The sequence below is a fragment of the Chelonia mydas genome, chromosome 2 (assembly GCF_015237465.2).
Source record: "Chelonia mydas isolate rCheMyd1 chromosome 2, rCheMyd1.pri.v2, whole genome shotgun sequence".
NCBI classification, from domain to species: Eukaryota; Metazoa; Chordata; order Testudines; family Cheloniidae; genus Chelonia; species Chelonia mydas.
This window is the reverse complement of record NC_057850.1, coordinates 261,240,330-261,262,129: the sequence shown is the minus strand read 5'-3', so window position 1 is coordinate 261,262,129 and position 21,800 is coordinate 261,240,330. Positions and strand designations below refer to the sequence as shown.

General features: G+C 64.8%; 2 protein-coding genes across 5 annotated transcripts in view; one reads left to right on the top strand and one right to left on the bottom strand.

The window, feature by feature from the left end:
• The window catches only part of KCNH2 (potassium voltage-gated channel subfamily H member 2), a 120,200-nt gene extending 107,587 nt beyond the window's left edge, over positions 1-12,613 (top strand). For all 4 annotated transcript variants that reach the window (XM_043541857.1, XM_043541855.1, XM_037891469.2 and 1 more), the window contains 7 exons: positions 4,478-4,730; positions 5,136-5,329; positions 5,831-5,930; positions 7,521-7,769; positions 9,202-9,388; positions 10,336-10,483; positions 11,196-12,613. In XM_043541857.1, coding sequence (XP_043397792.1) covers positions 4,478-4,730; positions 5,136-5,329; positions 5,831-5,930; positions 7,521-7,769; positions 9,202-9,388; positions 10,336-10,483; positions 11,196-11,351 — 1,287 coding nt within the window. In that variant the 3' untranslated portion in view covers positions 11,352-12,613. The remainder of the gene's footprint in view (positions 1-4,477; positions 4,731-5,135; positions 5,330-5,830; positions 5,931-7,520; positions 7,770-9,201; positions 9,389-10,335; positions 10,484-11,195) is intronic.
• Positions 12,614-15,330: 2,717 nt separating this feature from the next.
• On the bottom strand, positions 15,331-20,265 carry AOC1 (amine oxidase copper containing 1). The gene is given in 5 exon segments (XM_037891585.2): positions 15,331-15,686; positions 16,539-16,671; positions 16,991-17,279; positions 18,734-20,189; positions 20,191-20,265. Coding segments are annotated over 5 exon segments (2,229 nt in total). The 3' UTR covers positions 15,331-15,410.
• Between the last annotated feature and the right edge of the window lie 1,535 nt (positions 20,266-21,800).

Here is a 21,800-nt window from a genome sequence, read left to right as displayed (position 1 = left end):
TTCTGTAATGAGCCAGCCACTCTCAGTCCCTATTCAAGCCCAAATTAATGGTGTTAAATTTGCAAATGAATTTTAGTTCTGCTGTTTCTCTTTGAAGTCTGTTTCTGAAGGTTTTTTTTGTTCAAGTATAGCTCGCAAACCCCCTCTTAAAAATGAATATTTCCAGGGATTTCCTCCCTTACCTCAGCATAAATTATAAAAGCAGTGATCTTGGAAATATTACTGTTGTTTTTATGACATGCTTATTACACACTATTATTAATCATTACAGTATTAATTTTCTTACATTATGAAAACGGCAACACTCTTACCAGATCTCACCTTCGGAGCTTGTATCACTTTGAATAAGCCTGTTACAAGACAAGGCTCCTATGTTTCATCCAGGAGTATCAGATGTGAAACCGCATGAAGGGATTTAAGAAGCCAACTCAAAGAGTTCCTCCTACACAAGCATCCAGGTCTTGAGCAGTCCAGGCAAACAAACAAAGCTTAAACTTGTTCTTCGTAATAATTTAAAAAACAATACTAGCTGCCTATTTAATTTTAAAAACAGCAAAAAAAATGTCCACCTCCCTTTCCATTTCTTATAAGGAGTCTTGAAGTGTGATAGATATGCTTGCTTTGATCTGCTTAGCTCTTGGAAGTCCCCTAGGGACAGCTCTGCCCACCATTAAGGAATTTTTTCCCTGAGAACCTCCTGTAACATTTCGCAAACCCCAGTTTGGGAACCACTGCTCTAAAGGAACACTTTCCTGAGCAACAGCTCTGGGTCTTACTCACATCCAGGATCACCTTTGGCTCATCAGGCGAATTCCTACACAGTCCCCTTTCAGGCAAACTTACAGACTTCCTAGATAAAAGGTTGGAAGCATTCTCCTTCCCTTTGCCACACACAAGTTCAGGAATCTTTTCCCTTTTGCTACAAGTTTTCAAACTGTCAGTAGGTAACAGTTAAATCACCTTTCTGCTCTCCTTCTGTCCTGACTAGGATCTCACCCTGATTAGACAGAGTTGCTACACCCTTTTCTAGACACACACTAGGAACAGACAAAGTACAAGCACCAGAATTGTCTGGGCTCTGGGGTTTTACATAGACACTAACTGGATGTGACCTAGTTACAGGGCCATTCTCCTGAGCAGACACAAACTTAGGACCCTTCCCTTCCTGGGCTTTAGCTGAATCCAGAAGCAACTCTGAGACAACTGCACTACCCTCATCCATCACAGGCTGAAAGGCCCCTTCTGTCTGCTCCACAGACAAAGAAGAGCCGGACACACTTTCTCCTTTCCCAGACACCCAGCTTGGGATCTCTTTCCCCTGGTCCCACCACACAGGGTTGTTCACAGACAACGTCTTGGAGACCAGGGTAGCTCCCTCCATGGGCAAGTCAATACCCCTGACAGACACAGGCACGTTTCCTTCCCTGTCACACCTCTCCACCCAGCTAACAGGTAAGGTCCAGGGACACTCATCCTCCACTCTCCTCGCCTTCCCACCCTGCTGACTAGACACAGCCATCAGCTCACAAGGCTGCCTAGGCTCATCCAGACTTTCCTTACCGAGCACCTTGCCACTCCCCACAGATAAACTGCTGCTCTTCCCGCTACCCTGAGCTACTTCCAGCAAATCACAGTTATCTTTTCCAGGTTCACTTTTACAAGCCGTACTCCAGTTTCCCAGTATCATCACCAGCAGCCACTTCTTACGGGGATGAAGGATTATGAAAACCAATACCTCAGTAAAAGAAAAAAGATTCTCCTGATCCCAAAGGACCAAGCCCCAGACCCAGGTCAATATACCAGTTAGATCTTACCCACAAATCACGCTGTTGCCAATCCTTTAGAATCTAAAATCTAAAGGTTTATTCCTAAAAAGAAAGAAGTATAGATGAGAGCTAGAATGGGTTCAATGGAATCAATGACATCCAGTGGTGGCAAAGTTCTTGGTTCAGACTTGCAGCAGTGATGGAATAAACTGCAGGCACAAATCAAGTCTCTGGAGAACATCCCCAGCTGGGATGGGTCATTCAGTCCTTGGTTCAGAGCTTCAGTTTGTAGCGAAGTCCCTCCAGAGGTCAGAAGCAGGACTGAAGACAAGATGGAGGGGTTTTCAGGGCCTTTTATATTCTGTCTTTTGTGAGCGGAAACCCCTTTGTTCTGCTGTGCAAAATCACAGCAACAAGATGGAGTCTGGAGTCACATGGGCAAGTCACATGTCCATGCATGACTCCGTTTTTTGCAGCCCGGGAGGCCATTGTTTACATGTTAGTTTGAATGTTCTCAGGAAAGCTCAGATGTGGATTGGCATCTCCCAAAGTCCATTGTGTGTTAAGTGTTTCTTGATTGGGCACTGTAACGATGCTGGTTCTGGCGGGACCCAACGGAGAGTGCCAATTCAGGACAAATTGCTTAAAACAGGGCAGTTACAGCCCAAGGCTGGGGTTTCTGTGCACACCAAGGCAAACCGAACCAGCCAAACAGAGCAGACTTTGGTCTCACCCCACTGGTGAACCACAAGTCACACAAAGCAATTCCCTTAGACACCCCAGTTTCCCAGTATCACCACCAGTGCCACTCATTATGGGGACGAATGGTTATGAAAACCAACACCCCAGTAAAAGAAGAAAGGTTCTCTCGATCCCAAAGGACCAAGCCCCAGACCCCGGTCAATACACAAGTCAGATCTTACCCACAAATCACACTGTCGCCAATCCTTTAGAATCTAAAATCTAAAGGTTTATTCATAAAAAGAAAAAGATAGAGATGAGAGCTAGGATGGGTTCAATGGAATCAATGACACACAGCAATGGTGAAGTTCTTGGTTCAGGCTTGTAGCAGTGATGGAATAAACGGCAGGTTCAAATCAAGTCTCTGGAGAACATCCCCAGCTGGGATGGGTCATTCAGTCCTTGGTTCAAAGCTTCCATTTGTAGCCATGTCCCTCCAAAGGCAAGAAGCAGGACTGAAGACAAGATGGAGATGAGGCACCAGCCTTTTATAGACTTTTCCAGGTGTAAGAACCCCTCTGTGTTCTTACTGTGGAAAATTACAGCAAAATGGAGTTTGGAGTCGCATGGGCAAGTCCCTGCATACTTTGCTGAATTGCAAGGTGTATCTGCCTTCTCGCAATGGGTCAATGGTGTCACTGATGGTTCTTAATGGGCCATCCAGCAGGCTGGGCAGAGCTGACACCAACCTGTCTGCGGTGTCACCCAGAAGCACAGCACACGTTTGAACTACAGACAGGGTACAGCCAATATTCATAACTTTAACTGTAAAAATGATACCCCCACACAGACAGCATCATCCTAACCAGCCAACCATCGCCTTGTCTGAGACACCTCATTTGGCCCCCTTTGTACGAGATTTGGTGCCACTACAGGACTTTGGTCACAACAATGATCTATACGGTCCTAGTTCATGTCAATAACATCGCAGGCACTTACTGAGAAGAGTCCTTTCTTAAGAACCTGACCAGATGCGTCACTGAGGCTACTTAGAATCAGACACATTGAGAGACAAGGACAGAGCCAATATTCATAACTTCAGCTACAAAATGCTACACACACAGAGACAGCATCATCCTAACCAGCAAACCAATACCTCTCCATAGACACCTCACACGAGAACCTTTGTACAATAGTTGCTGCAAATATATACCAGTGGTTGCAACAATGATTTATATGGTCACAGTTCATGTCAGTAATGCCCAGGAGAACAGCCCACCCTTGCCACACACCCTTATCCCCACCACCTAGGCTATGGTGCAATACACAGGGAAACTGAGGCACACCCAGTATCCATGCAGAACAGTTAGATGCACACAAGCTCACGTACACCATCGCAAGGGGAAAACCGCACTTCACACCTGGGCCTGCACCATGGGCACGGCATGAGCTCAGCACCCCACCCTGTGCAGAGCACCCACGCCCCCCCTCACGCCAGCCCCCGGCATGGAGGCTCTTTCCCCAGCGTGAGGGTTTGTGCCCATCTCTGGACACCCCAGAGCTGGGTGACTGGCAGCAAACAGCACCATGGGCAGAGGGGCACTCGATCTGCAAAACGCCCGCAAACCGGGCCATCTCCCTCTGCCCATCCGCAGGGCCTGGTGCAGCGCCCTGGGCACTGAGATGCAATGGCCATGCAGAGCCCCCCATATCTGTGTGACGTGTACGCGCGCACGCAGACACACACCCCTGCACAGCCAGAGAGGTACAGGCACACACACACACACATACACAGACACATGCGCATACCCACCCACACAAATGTGTACACCTGTACACACTCGCACATAAACCCAGAGACACACACACAGAGCCACAACCAATCCAAATTGCCCATGTAGACCGGCACACGGCCATGGGCACAGCCGTCTGTGCCAACACCCCCTTGTGCCCACGGCCGGGCCCTGCGCTCCCTGCCCCCGCTGCGCGGTGCCCTCCCCAGTAACGGGGTCTCTCCCGCCCACCCGCAGGTGCTGAAGGGTTTCCCTGAGTGCCTGCAGGCCGACATCTGCCTGCACCTGAACCGCAGCCTCCTGCAGAGCTGCCGGCCCTTCCAGGGGGCCAGCAAGGGCTGCCTGCGCGCCCTGGCCATGAAGTTCAAGACCACGCACGCCCCACCCGGCGACACGCTGGTGCACGCCGGCGACGTGCTCACCGCGCTCTACTTCATCTCCCGCGGCTCCATCGAGATCCTGCGCCGCGACATGGTGGTGGCCATCCTTGGTGAGGGGCGGGCGGTGCCGGGTTTGGGGGGCTGCGGGGCGAGGGGGGTGGGCGCTGCTGACCAAGGGGTGGACACTGACGGGTCTGGGAGGCTGCCAGATGGGCGATGCCAGACTGGGGGGGCAGCGGGAGCTGCAGGGGGGCAGTGGATGCTGCCAGATGAGGGGGCACTGCCAACCAGGGGGGCATGGGCGCTGCCAGCCGAGGGGGTGGGCACTGCCAGCCAGGTGGGGGCCCTCTGTCCCTCATGTCACCCCATGGCATGGCCCTCAGTCTGGCGCCCAGGAGAACCTAAGAGCTCACCCCTGCCGTGTGCCCCCCCATCCTGCCCAGCCCACCCTGGCACGTGCCCCGCAGCCCATTCCCTGGGGGAGACCTGCGCTGACCCTGCTGTGCTGCCCCCAGGGAAGAACGACATCTTTGGGGAGCCGCTGAACCTGTATGCGCGGCCCGGCAAGTCCAATGCGGACGTGCGGGCTCTGACTTACTGTGACCTGCACAAGATCCAGCGGGAGGAGCTGCTGGAGGTGCTGGACATGTACCCCGAGTTCTCGGACCGCTTCTGGGCCAGCCTGGAAATCACCTTCAACTTGCGCGACGTGAGAGCCGGGGGGGGGCGGCTGGGGGGTGCCAGGCTAGGGTGGGGGAGAGCTCCAGGGGTGCTCAGCCAGGGCCGGGGGGGGAGAGTTCTGGGGGCGCCAGGCCAGGGAGGAGAGCTTTGGGGGTGCTCAGCCAGGCTAGGGGGAGCTCCGGGGTCACTCAGACAGGCTGTGGGAGGGAGACCTTTGGGGGCACTCAGCCAGGCTGGGGGGAGCTCCGGGGGACTTTGCCAGTCTGGGGGGGCCTCTGTGGGCTCTCGGCCAGGCTGAGGGGGAGAACCCTGCCTGCCCCTGACCCCAATCCACCCCCACCCAGCCATCAACCCTGCCCTCAACTAACCACCAGTGTATTCACCCACCCACCCACTGTGCCATCCACCAACCTGTCCCCCACCTAGCAGTGCCCCCACCCACCTAACCACCAGTGTATCCATTTCCCCTTCTCCCCCACCTGCCCCCACCCCAGTTCCCAGCCCGGCTCACGGCTCCCCTTTGTTGCAGACCAACATGATCCCCGGCTCCCCTGGAAGCACCGAGCTGGACGGCAGCTTCAACCGGTTGCGGCGCCGCAAACTCTCCTTCCGTCGGCGCACAGACAAGGGTGAGTGGGGGGGGGGGCAGCAAACTCGAGGGGCCAGGGGCCTCTCCCAGCATAGCCTCTGTGCCCTGACCAGGGCACCAGCCCCTCTCCCAGCGCAGGGTCGGTGTCTCTGCCCAGGATGCCAGCCCCTACTCCTGGGGGAATTCTGTGCCAAAAAAATAAAAATTCTGCAACAGAAAATTAAAAATTCTGTGTGCAATATTTTAAAATTCTGCATATTTTATTTGTCAAAATAACACACTATTATTACACCAGTTTCAATTATTTTTGGTCATTTATTTCAAAATACCTGCCAGCAAGTAAGTCTGTAACAATACAGACAAGAATGAAGATTCAGGAGATGTTTTTTGACAAATAGATTCCTTAGTAGGCATATTAATACAGAACTGTGAATAAGAATTCATTTAACCTACAGTACAGAACCGTATTTCCTGCACCCCCCAGAAGCAGTGCAAAGGCTGGAGGGGAGTCGGGTAATGGAGGAGCTGAGGGAGAGGGAAGCAAATAGCTCGGAAGGAGCCTGGGTGTCAGCTTGGAGGGTTGTTGGGTGTGGGTGAGAAAAGTATGGAACAGGTTCTGCGGGGAGGGGATTGTAGGGAGCTTCCCTCATGCAGACCCTGGCTGACCCTTAGCCTCTCCCATTCAGTCAGGCACATCTGCCCCTGTTCCCATGTGTTCCTGTACCTCCATGTGTCCTTGCATCACCTGTCCACGTGTGTCCCTCCACCCCCATACAGACACCCACTCCCCCCATCCCCATGTGGCCCTGCACCCCCTCCTTCTGTCCCGAGATGTCTCTGTGCCCCCTCCACCATCCACATGTGTCTCTGTGCCCCCACTCAGCCACTCCTTGGTCCCTATGTGTCCCTGTCCACCCTCCCCCTGTCCCCATGTTTCCCTGTACCCCCTCCCCCATTCCCATGTGTCTCTGTGCCCCAACCCAGCCGTTTCCCTGTCCCTATATAGCTCTGCACCCTCTCCCCCATCACCACGTGGCCCTGTACCTCCTTCCCCCCTGTGGCCCTGCACCTCCACTCCCATTCAGCTGCCGCCCCAGTCTGTCCTCTCCCACTAGCCCTTATGAGCCCCTGTCTAACCCCCCACAGCACCCCACGTTGTCTGTTTCCCCATTGCCCCTGTCTCCTGACCTGGCCTGACAGGCGCAGCGAAGAAGGCAGGCTCTTTCTCTTCCCTAGCTGGCCAGGAGCTGCTAGTTTGTTCTATCATCACAGCACCGTCTGGTGGGAAAAAGGCAGAACTGCAGCAATATTTCGGCAGAAGCTTTTTTCTGTGCAAAAAATTTAAAATATGCACAGCTAATTAATTAGGCATGTCTGCAGTGGTGCAGAATTCCCCAGGAGTAAACCCGTCTCCCAGCGCAGGCTCCATGCCCCATCCAGGGTGCCAGCCCCTCTCCCAGCATAGGCTCCTTGCCCCGCCCAGGGCACAGGGGGCTCTGCCCTGGCACTGGACCCCCAGCTGGCTCCTCCCGGCCAGCAGCCATGGCCCTGCCTGCACCAGCCCCAGCAGATGTGCTTCCTCCCCAGCCTGGCTCTGTGGAACACTCACTCTCTGCCCCCAACTCCGCAGACCCGGAGAACGCCGGGGAGCTGAGGAGCAGCCAGAAGCCACTGCGGACGGGTTGGAACCACCAGGCGCCGGGGGTCCCGGAGGACCAGCCCAAGTGGGAGCCCTCCAGCTCGCCCTCCAGCGACGAGGATGAGCGCCCCACGCCCATCGCCAGCGCCGGCCAGCTCTCACCCTTCTGCGCCAATGGGGAGCTGCTCAGCCAGGGCGACGGGCAGCCCAAGGGCAGCGAGAACTGCAGCCCCCTCTCAGGTGGGACAGAGCATGGCACAAGGACAGGCACCATGTGGGGAGAGCCCTGGGGCTGGGTGCCTGGGGGGGGCACCATGAGGAACAGGTGCCCTGAGGGGATGGGAACCATGGGGTGGGCACTACAGGGAGCGGAAGGCTCCAGGAGGGTGCTGTGGGGGGAGAGGCTCCAGGGGACTGGTTGCCGGGGGTGGGTGGTGTGGAGGGAGGGGAGGGGCTCCAGGGAACCGGTGCCAGGGGGCACAGGCTCGTCACAGGCCTGATGGCTCCCTGTTGCTGTGGGGGTGTCACTGTCTGGGGTGGCTCAGGCCTGCAGGCACCCCCGTCGACCAGTGCCAGGAGTGGCCACGCTGAGCACAGCCGAGCGATGCTGCCGTGTGTCTAAGCGGCCTGGCCCACGGGCAGCTGGCTGCGCCCAGCCATGTCTGAGGCAGGGCAGCGAGGCCAAGCCTGGGCACGACCTAGCACCTGTCCGCAGCGCCAGACCCCCCTTGGCCTCTCAGGCACGTTCCTGGGCATCAACACTCACGCTGCCCCCGCTCTGGGCCCCCCCAGTCCCCTGCCCAAAGGGAACCAGCTAACGATGGGCAAGCGGCCCTCGCACTTCTCCTCAGCCCCGCGTCCAGCACACCCCCTGCCCACCGGGCTCCCTGTTAGCCCCCTGCCCTGGCACCCCATATCCCTCTCCTAAGCCAGGCAGGGCTCCTGCCCTGTGCCGCCTGCTCCCCTTTGCTGGGCAAGAGGCTTGGGCTGGCAGGTGACCTTGGTGCCCACACCCTTCCCCTCGGTGCCCACGCCCCTCCCCTGGCAGCCCTTTGTGCAGAGCGAGTCCATGGCCACAGGCAGGCACCGACCTCGGCACCCCTCTGCCAGCCGGCCGCGGCCCCACGACATCAGCAGCACAGGGACGAGACACCCCGATGTTGGCGCTCGCGCAGCGCCCGCACTCCTCACAGGCCCCATGGCGCTAGTGGGGGAGGGCCCCATATAGATGGTAGGGGTGGAGGCAGGCCTGGCAGGGGAGGGGGGGCAGGCCCCTTATGGACCGCGGTGCAGGGGTGTGGGCCCCACAGGGACAGCAGGGGAGTGGTGCTGATGCCATATGGATGGTAGGGGAAGGGGGCAGGCCCCAGAGGGACAGCAAAGCAGGGTGGGCCCCACAGGGACAGTGGGGGAGGGGTGCAGGCCCCAGAGGAACAGCAAAGGGGGGTGGACCCCACAAGGACAGCAGGGGAGGTGTGCGGGCCCCACAGGGACAGTGGGGAAGGGGTGCGGGCCCCACAGCTTAGGGTGTGGGTCCCTTGGGCCCAGTGCCAGGCGTTGGTTGAGCCCCACCTGATGTCTCTGTATCACAGCTCAGCAGCCCCCGCGTGCCCCCAGCCCTGGCACCCGCCCCCTGGGGCGCGGCCCTGACCCGTCTCTGCCCTCTGCTCAGGGGCCTTCTCGGGGGTGTCCAACATCTTCAGCTTCTGGGGCGAGAGCCGGGGCCGGCAGTGCCAGGAGCTGCCCCGCTGCACCGTCCCAGCCCACGCCAGCCTCAGCATGGGCCTGCCCCCCCGGGGCCACCGGCCCCGCTCCGAGGTGGAGAGCCGGCTGGACCAGCTGCAGCAGCAGCTCAACAGGTAGAGGAGGGGGCAGCTCATACACCTGGGGCAGGGGGAGTCCGGGGGCAGGTGGGGGCAGGAGGCATGGCAGGGAAAGGCCCTGGGCGGGCAGGTGAGGGGCGGGGAACAGGCGCATGGCAGGGAAAGGCCCTGGGGGGGCAGGTGAGGGGCAGGGGGCATGGCAGGGAAAGGCCCTGGGCGGGCAGGTGAGGGGCGGGGAACAGAGTGCATGGCAGGGAAAGGCCCTGGGGGGGCAGGTGAGGGGCGGGGAACAGGGGGCATGGCAGGGAAAGGCCCTGGGGGGGTAGGTGAGGGGCGGGGAACAGGCGCATGGCAGGGAAAGGCCCTGGGGGGGCAGGTGAGGGGCAGGGGGCATGGCAGGGAAAGGCCCTGGGGAGGCAGGTGAGGGGCGGGGAACAGGGGGCATGGCAGAGAAAAGCCCTGGGGGGGCAGGTGAGGGGCGGGGAACAGGGGGCATGGCAGGGAAAGGCCCTGGGGGGGCAGGTGAGGGGCGGGGAACAGGGGGCATGGCAGGGAAAGGCCCTGGGGAGGCAGGTGAGGGGCGGGGAACAGAGCGCATGGCAGGGAAAGGCCCTGGGGGGGCAGGTGAGGGGCGGGGAACAGGCGCATGGCAGGGAAAGGCCCTGGGGGGGCAGGTGAGGGGCGGGGAACAGGGGGCAAGACAGGGAAAGGCCCTGGGGGGGCAGGTGAGGGGCGGGGAACAGGGCGCATGGCAGGGAAAGGCCCTGGGGGGGGCAGGTGAGGGGCGGGGAACAGGGCGCATGGCAGGGAAAGGCCCCGGGGCCCCCCAGTTCCAGCACCTCAGGCCTAGCCAGGTGTCTGCGGGGGGTGGTGTCTCCTGCCGGCCGAGGCGTTGCCCAGTGGGGGCAGGATCGTGCCCGGAGGTGTCTCTGGGCTGGCTGGGGGTGCCCCCCCCTCCTGCTCAGCCCCTCATCTCCCGGCAGGCTGGAGACCCGCATGGCCGCAGACGTGGGCGCCATCATGCAGCTGCTGCAGCGGCAGGTCGGGCTGGTGCCGCCGGCCTATAGCACCGTGTCGTCGCCACCCCCAGGCCCGGAGCGCTCCCCACCGCCCGGCCAGCCCTGCCCCCAGGTGAGACCCCTCGCTCCAGGGACCCCACCGCGCAGCGCCAGCCCGGCACACCCCCTGCGGCCAACCATTGACGGACTCTGGCCAGGGCTGTGCCCCTGGGGACACGGGGCAGGTCGCCCAGCCGCTGGGTCGGAAACCGAACCGAGATCCCCGGGGGGAACAGCCGGGACCACCGGGCCCTCCTTCACCAGCGCTCCTCACTCCCGACCCGCAGCCCCCTGCCGGCCCAGCCATGGGCTCCCCACGCCGAGCTCCGCCAGCGCCCCTCACTCCCGACCCGCAGCCCCCTGCCGGCCCAGCCATGGGCTCCCCACGCCGAGCTCCGCCAGCGCCCCTCACTCCCGACCCGCAGCCCCCTGCCGGCCCAGCCATGGGCTCCCCACGCCGAGCTCCGCCAGCGCCCCTCACTCCCGACCCGCAGCCCCCTGCCGGCCCAGCCATGGGCTCCCCACGCCGAGCTCCGCCAGCGCCCCTCACTCCCGACCCGCAGCCCCCTGCCGGCCCAGCCATGGGCTCCCCACGCCGAGCTCCGCCAGCGCCCCTCACTCCCGACCCGCAGCCCCCTGCCGGCCCAGCCCTGCCCCTCTGCAGTGCCCTGTGGCGTTGAACAGCGCCGTCGCTCGGTGAGTTGTGGGCTGCGGTCAGTCGTGGTGTTGGCAGCCTGGTTCCCTGGGCAGCGGGCGGCTGCTGACAGCATCTCACCCGCCCGCAGGTTCCCAGTTACCCGGTGCCGTTCCAGTTCCCGCAGCCGCCCAGCCCAGAGCTGCCCTGCGAGCCGCCCCCCCGGCGCCGCTCCCTCCCTGGACAGCTGGCCCCGCCGCCGGACTCACAGACCCTGCAGAGACACTGCTCCGACCCGGGGAGTTAATCGGCAGGACGGGGACGGGGCCCGGAGCCCGGCGCAGGGGGGCCAGGGCTTCAGGGCTGCCGCCCCCTCCCCGCCCCAAGGACAACAGTGCCGCCTGGGTGAGGGCCTGGCCACACGCTAGCCAAGCAGGAGCCACGGGCCGAGCCCACGCGACCAGGATGTTAGCTGGCCTAACGGATCCAGGACGGGGCCCGCCCGCCCTGCGTGCCCTGCTGTGCCCAGAGGTCGGCACAAAGAAACAGAGACTGGCCGGGGAAGGACCCGCAGCCCAGGACCCTGGAACATATCACGGGGCCGGGCCGACACAGCGCAGCCCCCTGCAGCCAGGGCTGGCCCCCAGGGGTGCTGGGCGGGCGGGCGAAAGGGGCTGAGCACGCTGGGTGCCCAGGTCTTATCTGCCTGGCTGCCCTGTGTGTACCCTGATATGAGCACCCGTGTGCGCCGCTGGCAGGGGGAGAGGGAGCACCGTGTGTGTGCGGCTCTGTTCTGTGTGTGTGTGTGTGTGTGTGCGGCCCTGTTCCCTGGGCGGGAGGGGGAGCCCTGTTCCGTGTGTGTAGGGGGGTCACTGTATGTGTGCGGCCCTGTTCCCTGGGCGGGAGGGGGAGCCCTGTTCCGTGTGTGTAGGGGGGTCACTGTGTGTGTGCGGCCCTGTTCCCTGGGCAGGGGGGGAGCCCTGTTCCGTGTGTGTAGGGGGTCACTGTATGTGTGCGGCCCTGTTCCCTGGGCAGGGGGGGAGCCCTGTTCCGTGTGTGTAGGGGGGTCACTGTATGTGTGCGGCCCTGTTCCCTGGGCGGGAGGGGGAGCCCTGTTCCGTGTGTGTAGGGGGGTCACTGTGTGTGTGCGGCCCTGTTCCCTGGGCAGGGGGGGAGCCCTGTTCCGTGTGTGTAGGGGGGTCACTGTATGTGTGCGGCCCTGTTCCCTGGGCAGGGGGGGAGCCCTGTTCCGTGTGTGTAGGGGGGTCACTGTATGTGTGCGGCCCTGTTCCCTGGGCAGGGGGGGAGCCCTGTTCCGTGTGTGTAGGGGGGTCACTGTATGTGTGCGGCCCTGTTCCCTGGGCAGGGGGGGAGCCCTGTTCCGTGTGTGTAGGGGGGTCACTGTATGTGTGCGGCCCTGTTCCCTGGGCGGGGGGGGGAGCCCTGTTCCGTGTGTGTAGGGGGGTCACTGTATGTGTGCGGCCCTGTTCCCTGGGCAGGGGGGGAGCCCTGTTCCGTGTGTGTAGGGGGGTCACTGTATGTGTGCGGCCCTGTTCCCTGGGCGGGGGGGGGAGCCCTGTTCCGTGTGTGTGTGTGCGGCCCTGTTCCCTGGTTGGGGGGGGGAGCCCTGTTCCGTGTGTGGGGGGGGGTCACTGTATGTGTGCGGCCCTGTTCCCTGGGCGGGGGGGGGGGAGCCCTGTTCCGTGTGTGTGTGTGCGGCCCTGTTCCCTGGTTCGGGGGGGGAGCCCTGTTCCGTGTGTGGGGGGGGGGGTCACTGTATGTGTGCGGCCCTGTTCCCTGGGCAGGGGGGGAGCCCTGTTCCGTGTGTGTAGGGGGGTCACTGTATGTGTGCGGCCCTGTTCCCTGGGCGGGGGGGGAGCCCTGTTCCGTGTGTATGTGTGCGGCCCTGTTCCCTGGTTGGGGGGGGAGCCCTGTTCCGTGGGGGGGGGGGGGCAGTGTGTGTGTGCAGCCCTGTTCCCTGGGCGGGGGGGGGGAGCCCTGTTCCGTGTGTGTGGGGGGGTCACTGTGTGTGTGCGGCCCTGTTCCCTGGGCGGGGGGGGGGGGAGCCCTGTTCCGTGTGGGGGGGGGGGTCACTGTGTGTGTGCGGCCCTGTTCCCTGGGCGGGGGGGGGGAGCCCTGTTCCGTGTGTGTAGGGGGGTCACTGTGTGTGTGCGTCCCTGTTCCCTGGGCGGGGGGGGGGGGGAGCCCTGTTCCGTGTGTGTAGGGGGGGTCACTGTGTGTGTGCGGCCCTGTTCCCTGGGCGGGGGAAGGGGAGCCCTGTTCCGTGTGTGTAGGGGGGTCACTGTGTGTGTGCGGCCCTGTTCCCTGGGCGGGGGGGGGGGAGCCCTGTTCCGTGTGTGTAGGGGGGGTCACTGTATGTGTGCGGCCCTGTTCCCTGGGCGGGGGGGGGGAGCCCTGTTCCGTGTGTGTAGGGGGGTCACTGTGTGTGTGCGGCCCTGTTCCCTGGGCGGGGGGGGAGCCCTGTTCCGTGTGTGTAGGGGGGTCACTGTATGTGTGCGGCCCTGTTCCCTGGGCGGGGGGGGAGCCCTGTTCCGTGTGGGGGGGGGGGGCAGTGTGTGTGTGTGTGGTTCTGTTCTGTGTGTATATATAGAGAGAGATGGTCCTGTGCAGTTTTTTGGGGGGGACTGGTGTGGGGGACGGGAGTTGGGTCCCTGTGTGCGTGTCTGGGCCCTGCTCCCTATATGTGTGTGTCTAGGAGAGGGGCTGTTCTGTGTGTTTGTGTGTCTGGGGGAGGGGCTGTTCCCTGTGTGTGTCTACGTGGGGGCTAGGGGGGCCCCATTCCCTGTGTGTGTGTGTGTGTTGGGGGGGGTGTTCCCTGTGGGGGGTGCAGCGCCCCGCTCTGGGCGCACACGGCTGGCCCTGCTGTGGGGGGAGGTGACTGGCAGGGCCATGGGCTGCTCCCCATCCCTGCTGGCAAGGTGGCCCCTGCTCTCGTACCCGTCTCCTGCCAGTGCCCCCACGCGCCCCATCTCTGGGCTGCCGTTCCCCAGCCGGCCCCCTCCTTGGGGCTCACTGGGGCAGCTGCGCCCTGGAGCCCTGAGCTGTCTGGCAGGTACCGCCCCCTCCCCTGGCCTGCCCCGAACCCCACCGGAGGGACAGCTGAGAGTCTGCCCTGTCCCCGGAGGGGGGCTCTCCCCATGCTGTGCAGAGGGTGTGGAGCCACACCCCCCCTGAGCCCCTGGCTCCCTTCCACGCCGTGGGGGTGGGGGGAGCAGCCCGGTCCGGGGGGCTCTCGTCAGCCACCCGCCGGCAGGCTCCAAGTGGCGTGTGCTGTCCTTGTGCCATGTCCTGTAGCGGGCACTGCCCGGTCTGTGTCTCCCCCACATCCCCGCATGGCGCCTTCACGTGACCCCCCAGTGCGCCAATAAACCAGCCAACGATGCCTCCATCTGCCTCTGCGCCTGGGGGGGCACCACGGACACGCGCCAGCCTGGGAGTACTGGGGCAGCCCTGGGACACGGCTCTGCCGGGGGGTCCAGCCCTGGGACGCCACACAGCCCCCACCTGGGACGTGGCCCCTCCCACACTTTGGACTGGGGGATCAGCTGTGGGTCACAGCCAGTACTACCTGGCATGGGGGGGCCAGACCTGCGGGGGGCACTACAAGCACCAGCTTGTCAGGAAATGGTGCCCAGGGCTCCCGCCCCATTGGACCCCCCTGCAGCCCGGCACCCCCTGGTGTGTCCCCAACTTCACAGCCCCTACTCGCCCCGCCCGCTGTCCGCACCTCCTGCCCCACCATTGTGTCCGGCTCCCGGCAGCACAGCGCCCCTCCGTGTCGGGGGGTCCCAGCGCAGGCCCTGCCCTGCTCAGTGGTGGGCGTGGGGCCTGGGGGAGCTGGCTGTGCCTGGGGGGTCCAGCGGGGCAGGCAGCAGGCCGGGCAGGCTGCGGGATCGTATCCCCTACACCAGACCGAGAGCGTGCACACGCCAACCCAGAGCCCCCCCCACGTCTCCCCCATGCCTGCAGACACGGCGCTCCCCCCAGCTCCACATACGGACACACCCAGCCCCCAGAGCCTCCACTCGCTGACCCCCCGCCCAGAGTGCCCCACACGTCGCATGGGGGCGTGCAGCCCCAATAGACACCGCGGGCTGGGCAGAGACGTGTATTTACCGACTACAGTCCCCTTAGCACGGGGCCAAGCCCTTCAGTCTGTGCCCCCTCCCCCCCCCGTACCCCCCAGGCCCAGCTGTCTGTGGGCGACCCCCGGGGCTAGGAGCTGCCGAGCTGCCCCACCCCCCGGTCCCCAGAGCCATGGCCCCAGCCGGCCAGAGCAGAGGCCAGGGGCCCCTTCGCGCCAGTGACGCCCGCCGGGCCCTGCTGCCGTGGGCAGGGCCCGGGCTCACTCCTGCCAGTAGGTGCCGTTGTAGTGGAAGGGCTCGGCGGAGACGCAGGGCCCCGGGCTGGCGGGCGTCCAGCGCTGGATCTCCACCCGGGCCGCGGCCGGGTCCTGGGGCCGCACGATGACCGGGCTGCGCGAGGCCACCGACGGGTCCTCGTCGAAGAAGTTGAAGGGGCGCAGGAAGAAGCCGACGGCGTTGCCAGGCGTGGCCGTGTTGGGCACGTCCTCAGCGTGCGGGATGTGCAGGAAACCCACCGTCACCCAGGCCACCAGGTCCTGCCACGGACGAGAGCCACAGTCACTGGGCCCCGGCACTGCCCCCCACAGCCCGGGCCCCCCCTGACCTCCAGGGCCCCATCGCAACCCCCCACAGTCACTGGGGCCCTGGCACTGCCCCCCCCCCAGCCTGGAGCCCCAATCCCAAACCCCAGAGTCACTGGGCCCCAGCACTGACCCCCACAGCCTGGGGCCCCAATCCCACCCCCCACAGTAACTGGGGCCCCGGCACTGCCCCCCACAGCCTGGGGCCCCAATCTCACCCCCCACAGTCATTGGGGCCCTGACACTGCCCCCCCCAGCCCGGGGCCCCAATCCCACCCCCCACAGTCACTGGGGCCCTGACACTGCCCCCCACAGCCCGGGGCCCCCCTGACCTCCAGGGCCCCATCGCAAGCCCCCACAGTCACGGGGCCCTGGCGCTGCCCCCCCCCAGCCTGGAGCCCCAATCCCAAACCCCAGAGTCACTGGGCCCCAGCACTGACCCCCACAGCCTGGGGCCCCAATCCCACCCCCCACAGTAACTGGGGCCCCGGCACTGCCCCCCACAGCCCAGGGCCCCCCTGCACCACCAGGGTCCAAACCCCACCCCATACAGTCACTCCTGGGACCCCCTGCATTGCCGGGGTCCCAGCACTGACCCTCCACAGCCTGGGCCCCGCTTATAGCCTGGGGCTTCCCCACAGGCTGGGGCCCCACCCCCCCCAGTCATCACCCCCGCACACACTGGGGGCCCAGCACTGCCTCCCCCCATCCCCTTCTTTCCATAGAGAGCAGAGCCTCAGGGCCCCACCCCACGGTGCCCCCCACGGCTCAACTGTGGCCCCATGCAGGCTCGGGCCCGCCCAGCACCTGGTTCTCGATGTTCTCGTTGTTGCGGAGGAAGCTCTCGAAGTCGAGGGCCGGCTGCCAGGGGTCGTGCTGGGCGTACAGGCTGCTGCTGGTCGCCTCCTTCTCGTGGTGCCGCGTCACCGCCAGGTGGTACCTGCCCACAGCGGGTCCCGCAGCTGAGCCCCAGTCCCCCTGTGGGGTGCGGCCCGGCGGGCTCAAGGGAGAAACCACCGCTGGGCAGGGCCCCCCTGGCCCCTGGGCATCCCCCCCGGCTCCGTCCTTGGGCAGGGGCCCTGAGACCACCCCGGCCCGCCCGCTGTCCCACCCCTGCTGCTGATCAGCGCCAGTCCCAGAGACCCCAGGGCGCCCCCTGCCGGGCCCCCGGCTGGCCCAGCCCCCGGGTGCTGCTCCCTTGGGCCGCGGCCCCCGCGTGGTGTGGGGCCCCCCGGCTGGCTGCTGGGTCCCGGCCTTACCGTCCCCAGGCGACGCCCTGCTCCTCCTTCCAGCCGCGGGGCAGGATGCGGTCGGCCTGCGAGCTGTACTGGATGCGGTAGCTGCGCGGATGCCCCCAGCGGTTGCGCTGGGTGGGGCTGGAGATCAGCAGGTACCTGGGCAGGGCCGTGCCGAAGGGGAAGGCGGCTTGGCGCTCGCTCCGGCACGGCCGCCGGTGCAGACGGGGCTGCACCACCCGCTCGCCCGCCTGCCAGGGGTTGGAGATGTTCTCGAACCGCACGTCCACCGTCTCGAAGCTGTTCCGGGTGCCTGCAGGGGGCAGAAGGGCTGTGAGGGGGGGCCTCGGGGCAGCCCAGGGGCTGGGGGGTATCCCTGTCCCCCGGTGAGGGACGCTTGGAAGGGCCCTGCCCCGTGCAGGGGCTGAGCTGCCATGAAGCTGGGAGCTTGCCCCGAGACCAGGGTAGCAGGCTGGGGCTGATGCTCCCCTGAGCTCCATCTGCCGTCATGGAAACAGGACTCCTGGGTCCATCCAACCTCAGCTTGGGGGATCCCATCTAGGAGCAGCCCCTGGCCTGGGCACTGGTGGGGGAGGGAGCCCAGTAGCCACGAGCGGCCAGGGAGCAGGGAAAGAGCGGGGCTGGGTGGGGCTGTGCCGGGGAAGGACCCAGCTGGAGGGGCTGGGTGGGGGGAGAAGGGCGAGGGTGGGGCTGTGCCGGGTGAGGACCGAGGCCAGGGAGCCGGGGCCGGGCAGGGCTGTGCCGGGTGGGGACCGAGGCCAGGGGGCCGGGGCCGGGCAGGGCTGTGCCGGGTGAGGACCGAGGCCAGGGAGCCGGGGCCGGGCAGGGCTGTGCCGGGTGAGGACCGAGGCCAGGGAGCCGGGGCCGGGCAGGGCTGTGCCGGGTGAGGACCGAGGCCAGGGAGCCGGGGCCGGGCAGGGCTGTGCCGGGTGAGGACCGAGGCCAGGGAGCCGGGGCCGGGCAGGGCTGTGCCGGGTGAGGACCGAGGCCAGGGAGCCGGGGCCGGGCAGGGCTGTGCCGGGTGGGGACCGAGGCCAGGGGGCCGGGGCCGGGCAGGGCTGTGCCGGGTGAGGACCGAGGCCAGGGAGCCGGGGCCGGGCAGGGCTGTGCCGGGTGAGGACCGAGGCCAGGGAGCCGGGGCCGGGCAGGGCTGTGCCGGGTGGGGACCGAGGCCAGGGGGCCGGGGCCGGGCAGGGCTGTGCCGGGTGGGGACCGAGGCCAGGGGGCCGGGGCCGGGCAGGGCTGTGCCGGGTGGGGACCGAGGCCAGGGGGCCGGGGCCGGGCAGGCCTGTGCCGGGTGGGGACCGAGGCCAGGGGGCCGGGGCCGGGCAGGCCTGTGCCGGGTGGGGACCGAGGCCAGGGGGCCGGGGCCGGGCAGGGCTGTGCCGGGTGGGGACCGAGGCCAGGGGGCTGGGGCTGGGCAGGGCTGTGCCGGGTGGGGACTGAGGCCAGGGGGCCGGGGCCGGGCAGGGCTGTGCCGGGTGGGGACTGAGGCCAGGGGGCTGGGGCTGGGCAGGGCTGTGCCGGGTGGGGACTGAGGCCAGGGGGCCGGGGCCGGGCAGGCCTGTGCCGGGTGGGGACCGAGGCCAGGGGGCTGGGGCTGGGCAGGGCTGTGCCGGGTGGGGACCGAGGCCAGGGGGCCGGGGCCGGGCAGGCCTGTGCCGGGTGGGGACCGAGGCCAGGGAGCCGGGGCTGGGCAGGCCTGTGCTGGGGAAGGACCTGGCTCGGGGGGGCGGGGACACGCACCGGCGACGTCCAGGTCCACCTTGTAGTGCACCAGGTGCGTGTGCAGGTTGCCCAGCAGGTCCTGGTGCAGGCGGGTGCCGTAGTGCAGGCCCGGGGGCGTGTAGAAGGTGGCGTGGAGGTAGCCGGTGGCGTGCACCTTGGCCTCCAGCACCCCGTTGGGGTAGAGCAGCACGTCCCAGATGTAGTCGTAGTTGTAGACGGTGGCCGTGGTGCGCAGCACCAGCGCCCGCCCCTCCAGGCCCCCGTAGAAGCGGTAGCCGCCCTGGGCGTTGCTGTCGAAGTGGCGCCGCAGGGGCACGCCGGTGGGCAGCTCGAAGAGGCAGAGGGCGCGGGGGTAGCGCACCGGCCCCGCCGCGTCATACAGGTGATGCACGTCCAGGTAGGTGGCCACCTCGGGGCAGTCGATGCCGGGCGCCAGCTCGTGGGCCAGGGTGCCCATGCCCCAGGAGCTGTCGATGAACTTGGTCTGCATGCCGGCGGGCGTGTGGCCCCCGTAGAAGGCCACGGCCTCCTGCACGCTCAGCTCGTGGGCCAGCCGCTCGCCATTGAAGCGCAGGTCGAAGAGCTGCAGGCCGGAGGTGGAGCGCAGCCGCAGGGCCAGGCGCCAGCCCCCGTACTCCACCAGGTTGCCCTGCACCCGGTAGCGCTTGCCCTGCGGCTCGCACACCTTGGCCCCGTGCACGTCCGTGGGGGTGCCGGTGCTGAAGCGGCCGCGGGGCAGGTAGGTGGAGAAGAGCAGCTCGGGCGTGGGCGGCGGGGCCAGGGCCAGCTCCCCGCGCTCGTAGCGCCCGGCCAGCTCCTGGGCGCTGGAGAAGTACTGCCCGTTGTACCAGAGCTGCTGCAGGGCCCAGCGGCCGGGGTCGCGGGAGCCGTGGTCCAGCAGCAGCTCCAGCCCCACGGGGTGCAGGAAGTGGCCCTCCACGGCGCGCTGGAGGATGAGCCAGGAGCGGCGCTCGCCGGGGCCCAGCCCGCGGGGCGCCACGTCCGAGAAGGTCAGGCAGCGCTGGCTGCAGTTGTGGTACCAGAAGCCGGCGGTGTCGCGCAGCAGCCGGTCCAGCGGCTCCAGCAGCTCCAGCAGCCGGCGGTGCATCAGCTGGTACTCCAGCAGGCTGACGGGCCGCGCGGCGAAGGGGATGGGCCGCCCGCCCTTGTAGCTCACGGGCCGGTAGTAGCTGGGCCGCGGCAGGGGCCCCACCACAAACTCGGTGACGTTGGGCTGGGCCTGCTCCCCGAAGAAGATGATGGCGCGGGCCAGGCGTGGCGGGCGGGGGCTGCCCCCGTCCAAGAACTGCAGGGCCTGGCTCTTCCTGGGCACCTGCAGCTCCACCAGGAAGAGGCTGTTGCTGGCCAGCGAGTCCGCGTGGCCGGCCGCCAGCCCCAGCTCCGGCCGGCTCAGCAGGAAGCTCTGCACTGCCCGCAGCTCCGCCGGGCTCAGGTCAGCAAAGATCGACGCCCCCCAGCTGGGGCGCAGGGCTGGCGCTGGCCAGGACGCCGAGCGCCACCACCACCCACGCGAGGGTCTCCAGCCGCATCTTCCCTGGGAACCTGGGCATCGAGAGGGGCCGGTCAGCGGGGCAGGAGCCGAGCCCGCTCTCCCCACCAGCCCCAGCCCTCCAGACGCAGGAGCCCAGCCACGACTGCAGCAGCCCCACAAGGGTGGCTCTGGGCTTTGCGTGCCCAGCTGGGGGCTCCATGCCATGCGCAGCAGGCCTGGGCTCAGCCTGGGCCATTGGCTCTGCAGGGGGACTGCGGGGAGCACCGGAGGGCAGGCCGTGGGGCAGGCAGCCCAGACGACCTGCACTGCACCCATGCCAGGAGCTGGGGGAGACAGTGTGGGCCCTGCCCTACCCCTCAGGGCCCCAGGCAGCCCCAGCTCCTCAGCTGGTCACCCTCCCGGGCATGTGCCAGGGCACCTCCCCCTGCTCCCTCCAACCCTGTCTGCGCTGCAGGTCCCTGCTCACCCCGCTGGCACCCTGGTGCGGGAGCCAGTCCCGTTACAGCGCCTGGGGGGGACACGGGGAAGCCGGGCCCTGGCTGCCAGCCTGGGTTAGATGGGAACGCCGCGGTTCCTGGTGGGGGCAGATGGGGGAGCTGTATGGTGACTGAGGGGGCAGGACAGTCTATATTATGGTCCTGCTTTGAGCAGGGGGTTGGACTAGGTGACCTCCTGAGGTCCCTTCCAACCCTGATATTCTATGAGTCTATGTAGAATCAGAGTCGTAGGACTGGCAGGGACCTCGAGAGGTCGCCTAGTCCAGTCCCCTGCACCAGGCAGGACTAAGTATTATCCAGACCACCCCTGACAGGAGTTTGTCCAACCTGCTCTTAACAACCTTCCGTGACGGGGACTCCACAACCTCCCTGGGCAATTTATTCCGGTGCTGAACCATCCTGAGAGGTCGGGAGTTTTTCCTAATCTCCACCATGCTGCCATTTAAGCCCATTGCTTCTTGTCCAGTCCTCAGAGGTTCAGAAGAAAAATTTTTCTCCCTCCTTGTAACAACATTTTATGTACTTGAAAACTGTTCTCATGTCCCCTCCCAGTCTTCTCTGCTCCAGACCAAACAGATCCAGTGTTCGCAATCTTCCCGCACAGGTCATGTTTCCTAGACCTTTCATCCGTTTTGCGGCTCTTTGGACTTTCCACATCTTTCCTGAAATGTGGGGCCCAGAACTGGACACACTACTCCAGCTGAGGCCTAATCAGCGCGGAGTAGAGCGGAAGAATTACTTCTCGTGTCTTGCTTACAACACTCCTGCTCATGCAGCCCAGAAGGATGTTTGTTACCCTGTTGACTCATATTTAGCTTGTGATCCACTATGACCCCAGATCCCTTTCCGCAGGACTCCCTCCTAGGCCGTCATTCCCCACTGTGTATGTGTGCAACTGATTGTTCCTTCCTAAGTGGAGGACTTTGCATTTGTCCTTATTGAATTTCATCCAATTTACTTCAGACCATTTCTCCAGTTTGTCCAGATCTGTTTGAATTTTAAGCCTGTCCTCCAAAGCACTGGCACGTTGCCCTGCCTGAGTGCTGGGGATGGGACTGGCTGACCTACGGAGTTC